The 7,806-nt window shown below is 40.2% G+C and overlaps 1 protein-coding gene across 1 annotated transcript; it reads left to right on the top strand.

Annotated features, from left to right (window-relative positions):
* Positions 1 to 2,749: 2,749 nt before the first annotated feature.
* On the top strand, positions 2,750 to 6,037 carry LOC111262621 (MFS-type transporter SLC18B1). The gene has a single exon (XM_022837011.2). The coding sequence runs from the start codon at positions 3,555 to 3,557 to the stop codon at positions 4,803 to 4,805; it is 1,251 nt and encodes a 416-aa protein (XP_022692746.1). The 5' UTR covers positions 2,750 to 3,554; the 3' UTR covers positions 4,806 to 6,037.
* The last annotated feature ends 1,769 nt before the right edge of the window (positions 6,038 to 7,806 follow it).

Genomic DNA, 7,806 nt, shown 5'->3' with positions numbered 1-7,806 from the left:
CAATGATTTTCTTAATTAAAAAAGTTACATCCTCTAATGCCTTTTCTCGAATTTCTTATTTGCTCACCTACATACATTAAATGGACTATTTGTAATCTGTTCGCTATTACCGGTGAGGAACACATGCCTGAGTACATCTTAGAACATACATATATAACATACAGCTATACATGTTTGTTGTGCATGACATCGAGTGAAGATAGTATTGTAAATATCGACTAGTTGTTTTGATTATTACTATCGATTCCTCCTTTGAGTTCTTTGCTGGCTTCTAAAAGGTAAAGGACGACCCACTGGCTCTTAATCTATCTATTAAGCTTACTTTTTGGGACGTGCACCTCTAGATTTTTGGGATAACGTTTCGTTTTTTCAAGCAATTGCTGTACTTGTAGGACTGAAAAAGGTGTATAAATGTTTTCATTTCAACTATAGCCGCACTAAAGCTGAACTTTGGTTATTTAAGGTTACTGACCTTATTTACGTTATTCGAATGACTTTAAAAAGGTTTACGTGAAAATTTACTGTGAAATTTACTGTGTAACGTGAAGGTTTACTTTGCTTTACGAGGTCGATGCCAATGATAATTTTCTTTTCATCTGGATTTTATTGAAGAAAGTTGTTATAATTCCTCCTCAGGACTAGAAACTTAAAAAAAACATTAATTTTCGGAGCACTGGTTCTGCTGGCTGATTTTAGTCTCCGCTTCTTTGCTGCTTCCTTATTTCTGGAAATTGATTATTCAGCTCAGATCTTTTCAGTTATTTTTACTGTCGGTCTGTGCCGAAGCTTGCATCAGTTGCCTAATAAATTCATTTTTTATAAGTACTGTTCGGGTGCTAAAACGTTATTGAATGAGACATCACTAGGCTTCGCTATTTTATATTAATTTTACTTATTTCTTCCCACGTTTTCATTTTTGTTAAATACTATCTACGTCTATCTTTTCTCTAACTCGATTGAGCATACAATTTATTACTGTTTGCTATTACTGCACCTGTTGCTGCTTCACAAACTTCAGCTTCGCGTTAATACGTGCTAGCCCTTCCTTAAGACCCTAAGATCGACTATTTGCCCATGGATTCGCAACTCTAATACCCTTTTTTGAAGGCATATCTAATCTTTGCCATGGACGTAAAGTTCGTTGAACGTTTTGAATGGTTTTTTCATAGAACTTTCAATTTATTGTTAGTAAAATTTGTGAGGATTTTCTTAATTATGTTATTCGGTTATGATTTGGCTAATTTTGTTTGCAAGACCCTCTTTTCGACTACCATTCAAATAAAAAGTTTGTTAACTTCGATTACTATATGTTCATATTACTACTCATAGTAATATTAAGTTTTTCGCCCGCTTGCCGATGTGTATGCACACGAATTCTACTACTATTTTCTCCACGAGTTATGACAGTGGCTTGGTACCCTGTCGACAGCGATCATTAAGCTATAATACGTGTTCGGTCTAAACGCTAGCAAAAATTCAAACATCCTTGCGACTGCGAAAAACTTGCGGTAATTTGTCCTGACGAACCCTTGTGTTAGTCATACGGATTTTTTCGTTGGAGAAATATCGGAGACGGTCGGATGGTTACACCTAAACATGCCTTTGAGGATAGGGCAGGTAAACAAGTAACTGGATCATTGTGTCTGTTCGAGAAAGGTTTTTTGTAAAGCTTTCATGAAATCCAAAGTGGCTCGAGGTTTCGTGAGCCAAAGCGCACGAGCATTTACAACATTAAGCTTTGAATTTTAAATAAAAATTCTACTCTTATTAAATCTGCGTTTATGCACCATCTTTTTTTGAATATTTTTCCAGTGCTCTTTTAAACAATTTTCCTTGTACTTTTTCCTGGATTTCAGTTTTTACTAGTGTCTTCTAAGTGCTTTCATGTAAGTATTTTTTACCCTGTACCTTCGACGGCGCCGTATGGGACTCCTCCTTAGACTCGCGGGAAAGAGCAGGAAGTCTTCGGATATAAATACGATTAATAATAGCTTACCCTTAATTGAATTCTTGTTTCTCCTTCAATAAGTTCGTAGTTCTTTTTTTAGAACGCGTAATAATGCATGCGCTAAATAAGCCGGAAAAACATGAATTAATCTGTAGAGGTATATGTATGTTATCCTCTATGTAGTGTTGGGGATACTACCGATACCGTTATGGACCCCTTATCCGTATATCGTGATCATGCTACCAACATTACGTTATATTTTCCACGTTATCGTGAACATCGACTGTTCTAAAGGCCAGGCATGATACTCCCCATTCAAAACATTCATACCTAAGGCGCTTAGTACGAGCAAGCAAAGAATAACGAATTAGAAAATAACTAGTTACAACAGCCCACTAAAGGCAGTATTTAGAAATCTATTAACGGGATTGCCTAGCTCTTTTCACTATATTGGTGATGACATAGCTGATTTTTAAAACGAAAAAAGCATCTGCTTAAGTATATGAATCGAAAGAGTTTTGTGACATCAGAAGGGGCGTTACATTAAAGATAAATCGCTTGTAATCTTTACCTCTGCCCTAGTAACTTGACAGCTGCATGATATCTTCAGCTCAAATCGTCAATCAAAACCTGTGTAGAGACACGTCAACAAGCAAACCGTTCCCATAAGGAATGCAGTGCAAAACACAAACTAGATACAGCAAGCAGACAACCAATTAAGAAACGCGTCTAGTGCGTTTGTAAGATGATTACTCTAAGTAGTTTATTTATTGTCTTTCTACCCTAGCGGGTAGCCGCAACTATGCACTGGTGCGGAGTCGCTTCTTTCTGCCGCTAGGAAGTCGAGGGCTGGTTCGAAAAAACCGCAGCAGCTTGATCGGCGAGAACTGCTCACTCCATCGCCGTAAACGTCTTGAAGGGAGACGGGACGCGTCGTAGAGATTGGTCGTTGAAGGAGTCGCACGACGAATAGCGACTCAAGGCGCGTCAACGAGTTCCACTATCTGACGGTACTAGCACTATTTTCTGATTGCTATTAGCGTGTATCGGCGGTAGAGGAGGATCCTTTACGGAGGAAGAAATACCATTGCCATAAAGAGTAACGGGTGTACTAGGAAAGCGCAAAGGCTTTGCTGACTAAGAACTCCACTGAGTTCAGTCCAGCACAACGTTAATCTCCCTTAGTTGCTGACGGCAGGAGAGACTGCAGTGCTTTAGTCGCTCTTACTGGACAGGAACTGGGTGCGGACGCTGCGACCAAAGCTGCTGTATAAACCGTCTGCTGGCGTATAGCAAACATCTTATCGCATGTACGGCAATGACTTGACCCAGATGCCAGCATCGTGTACCGGATAATACTTCCTTTGTACCCATTACTATTACAACTGACAACCTTCGTAAGATTTGGCAAGGTCTACTTAGAGTGAAAAACACTTTTTGACGTATGAGGGGTAAAGGGCACAGCCAGCTGCGAGGATCGACTTTTTACTGGAAGCCCTGGTAACCTTACGAAGACAATTGATATTACCTAAATCTGTATGTTTCTTTTGACTTATAGACAAAGTAGACGTGAGTTGCAGTGTATTAGCACCTTCTACTTGTCACAATGAAGAAATACCGTCCAGGGTCGAGTGGGACGCTTGGCCTTCTCTGCGTCGGCCTGTTGCTCCAAGGAGCAGGTGACTCACACATGGCGTCGTTTCTTTCGGAACACGCGCCATTCGTTGGAATGACAGTTGCTCAATATGGAATTATTATGAGTGCAAACAGTGTTGTAGCCATAACGATGTTACCAGTGATCGCTAGGTTGACCATGCTAAATCTCATTAATGATAAGACGTTCTTAGTTCTCGGTTATTTGCTCGATGCAACTGGCATGCTTTGCATGATTTCAGTGTACTACTTCGCCCTTGAAGGTACTGGTTTATTCTTCGCTTTGCTAGGATTGCGAATTTTACAATCGCTTGGTGCGTCGATCGGTTTCAATCTCGTCTACTCTGTGAGTGGTTCGCAATTACCAAATCTATCCCATATTTCTGTGCCGTTCCTCGAATGTACATACGGTATTGGCTTGACGATTGGCCCGGCGATTTCCGGCGCGCTATATGACACTGGAGGCTTCGTCCTACCGTTTCTCTACCACAGTTCTGTGCTGTATATCCTTGTCATTGTCGCATACTTGTTCCTACCCAGCTCATCGAGCAGTGCTGCCGAGGAGACTGGCGTATCCCTGAAGCAACTTATTCGGCCAACTATTCTCGTGTGTATGCTCATGGTCACAACATCGAACATCGTCGATACATTTAATGATTCGACATTTGCTATGCTTCTGTCGAAGTACGCCCTATCAACAACTGCCGTAGGGCTGTCTTTCTTCTTGCCAGCTGGGTCTTATACCGTGTCGAGTTTAACGTCGGGCTTTTTGACCCAGCGAACGGCAGCCCGTCGGCTTATACTACTTATTTGCGCTATATCAACAATTGCAGCTATGCTGTTCATACCCCCACTTGTGCCTCTGCGGGACCATCCACTGTGGGTAGTCTACGTCGCGCAGCTGATTCTCGGCCTATCGATAGGCCCATTCTACGTCTGTTGTTACTTGATGATCTGTGACGATCTGTGCCAAATTACTGATAGTAAAATCGCCCACACGGCGACCGCAGCTGTCACCAACTGGTCCTCATTTCTTGGTTGTTTCATAGGACCGGTTCTAGGCAACTTTATTATCGAAGTCAGCTCGCTTAAAGATGCGTCCATCATCATTACCTCAATTACCTCCTGTGTCACAATTATCTACTCGATCTTCTTGCTAATCAAGTCGCTTAAACGAAACGTATCAATCGCCAATCTGCCTTGAGAATTAGGAAAACAGAATTCACCTTGATCTCTCTAGAAAACCTTATAACCGTATTATTTTAAGAACAATTCCGGCGCCAACGCTTAGAAATGCTGATGTCAATGATCTCGGGGTAGAGCAGGCGTTAATATACTAGTACAACATTAATACGTTGGGTATAACTTCGTGTGGTTTTCCTTCTTTGTGCTTTTTGGTGCTAATAAAGGTGCAGCCACTTCAAGATGCATTAGTATAAGTCCCGCTATGAGCAGGCGTTGCTTCGATAAAAGTTGTTCGCAGCCAGCCGCTAGGCATTAGTTCCTCTCAAAACGTTGTTTTGTCAGGACCCGCAGTCCTGGGCACGTTGGACATAGATAGTTACTGATACAATGACGGACCTTAATCGCAACTAGTATAGTATAAATTCTTATCAGTCAAGACCAGCGCAAACCACTAATTGCGGCGTGCCAGAAGATAGAGATGTAAACTACGTAGAAGACCGAGCATAAACAACAAGCGTACTAGATACAGAATCACTTCGTTGTGTCTTACTTATCCGATCGCAAAACGTAATATCTGCAAGATACAATCGGAAGATAAAGAAGATCAGATGACGCTTGAAATCAAGAACAACGTGCATGATTCTAGAAACGCATTTAATCACTCTCGTGTCAAATGGGCTTCAGAGCAGTTATGCGGACATATAGCTTAGTTAGAGAAAGATGTCTCAGTAATGAAAGCACAAGCCTAGATTGCCAATCATTGACTCAATAAATGTCCCGAAATGATAATAAAGTAAACTAGAAATAGAAAGTCAAGTGCCATTGTGAATATGGTCAGCATTCGGCGGTAGCTGCCATAACGTACTACACCTTCTGTATATTGATTCCACGCTGCGTATGGATATATGGATTGAAAACAAAATCACCACAATGTACATTATCGAATGTTGGAACCGTATATAGTTATAATAACAGTGTGCAGTATTACCGTTACCTATATGAAATCACAAGGCGGACGGGTTTTTAGAACTGTTACGCGCATGTTGACTGTACATAAACTTAAGATAACAATTAGCAACCATGAGATCGTTAAGGGAAACTCACGTTTGTGTACATACATCGACATACGACACTCTAATATAATACTGGGAACTTGGCCATTACTCAAACGCTAGTCAATTTTTCAATGCAGAAATACAAAAAGAAGCCAATCAAGTTAAATAAATGAAAAGTTGAAATTTCTATATCATACTCGTTCATTGTATTCGTTTTGGTACAAAACTTATTAGATGGCAAGACGATTTCGAGATCACTCTAAACATAATACGTATTCTTTGAAGTATGAAGCTTTGGCGACGATTGAGTTTCGTCTCGAGGTTCTATTTCACCATAGTCCCAACTTCTAAAACACGCCTTTATGGTTACATACGCGTCCGTAGCAACTACATGTATGAAGTGCTTGTTTTTGCCGTTGGGGCAATAGTTACCCGAGCTATGAAAAAATTCATTCATTCAAGTATGGGCCAATACGATTACAAAAAATTTCAGTATTTATTGCTCATCGCCCTCAAAACCGCAATCTACACAATGCTGTATATCCTTGTATCTTGTTAATTGAATTATTTTTGGTGTCCACTTTTTGGTCTCGTTAAGTAAATAGAAGAGGCTAGAACAAATCGAATGGAAAATAATAAAAATAATGTGTTAAGTGATATGAAACTTTCATAGTTTAAACGTAATTGTCTGCTTCGACAAGTTCTTTTTTAATCAACTACCATAGAAATGTTTTCATGCAAAGGTATGTTACATTGATTGAGGTACGTTACGAGAGGAAATCGGATAGAAGACAAACAAATCTGAAAGCGGCAAAACATGTTTGCCGTTGGACCCACAACAATGCAGTCTCGACGTAAGTCTCCTGTTTAGACTATGTGATTTTTCCAGATTTGAGGGATTACCTCCATGTTCAATTCACCCGAGGTGTTAGAGATTGGTATCCGTGTCAGTCGCGCGCCAGAAGATCCAACTGAATGATATCGCCTACTATATTAATCGTAAGGAACAGATTAAAATAAATTATTGAACTTTCTGAAGCCACCTAGGGGGTGAAGACAGGGTGGAGTCACTAAGCCCCCGTGACAAAGATGTTCAACAAGTACAAAATTATCGGAATCTGTTAACAACATGTAAGAAATAGTAATTATAATTCCTTGTTCCGGCGCCGTAAAAAGCCCTGCATTTACTTCTCATTGTGCCACACTTATCATTACACCGAAATAATTTATTATAGTTAATTCATTTTATCAGACACCACCCGAATTGACAGATGTGATGCATCGGGGCGTTATATTAGGCACTATTCATTGTAACTTTAAAAGCTGAGTCTAGTATAAATATGGTTATGATATTGAATTTACAAAGAGTCACTTGGGCGGACCTTCGTTCATCAAGCACGTCGTCTTCTCGTAGTGTTATCCGCCAATGATACTGCCAATACTTGCCGTATCACGATCAATATTCGCTGCACACACACAGAGTTGTCACTCTGCAATCTGAATGACGGTTTATCATGCCTTTTAGGGGTAATAATAATAACCCGTCCATTTCCGACCCATAGAATATCAAGCGGAAATGTCTTTAACATAGTACCTCTGATTGAAACTTTTTTAAGCGACCCACATCCGTTGAGATGGCTTTATCTGGTGGTCTTTGATACCTGATTCTGGATGCTTGATGCGGGTCCTTTAGATAGCTTACACTAAGCCTTAACCCTGACAGGTTCATTTGACGTAATACTACGCAACGGTACCGAAACCTGTAGCAGAAAAAACAGGTGAGAAACAACTACGAAGATAAGCGAAATATTATTGAACCCTGTCATGGTAGATGATATTTATTCTATCTATCATTTCGGTCGTGATCTAGAAAAAAATGCTTACATTTTCATAGCACTGTGAGGTGCTTGCTTTCCTAAAATATGCTAAATCGCTTTACAGTCCACTGTGGTGCCTTCGACCCGT

This window comes from Varroa jacobsoni, unplaced genomic scaffold, assembly GCF_002532875.2.
Source record: "Varroa jacobsoni isolate VJ856 unplaced genomic scaffold, vjacob_1.0 scaffold_683, whole genome shotgun sequence".
Taxonomy (NCBI): Eukaryota; Metazoa; Arthropoda; class Arachnida; order Mesostigmata; family Varroidae; genus Varroa; species Varroa jacobsoni.
The sequence above is the reverse complement of the archived record's forward strand: the minus strand, read 5'-3'. Positions and strand labels throughout refer to the sequence as shown.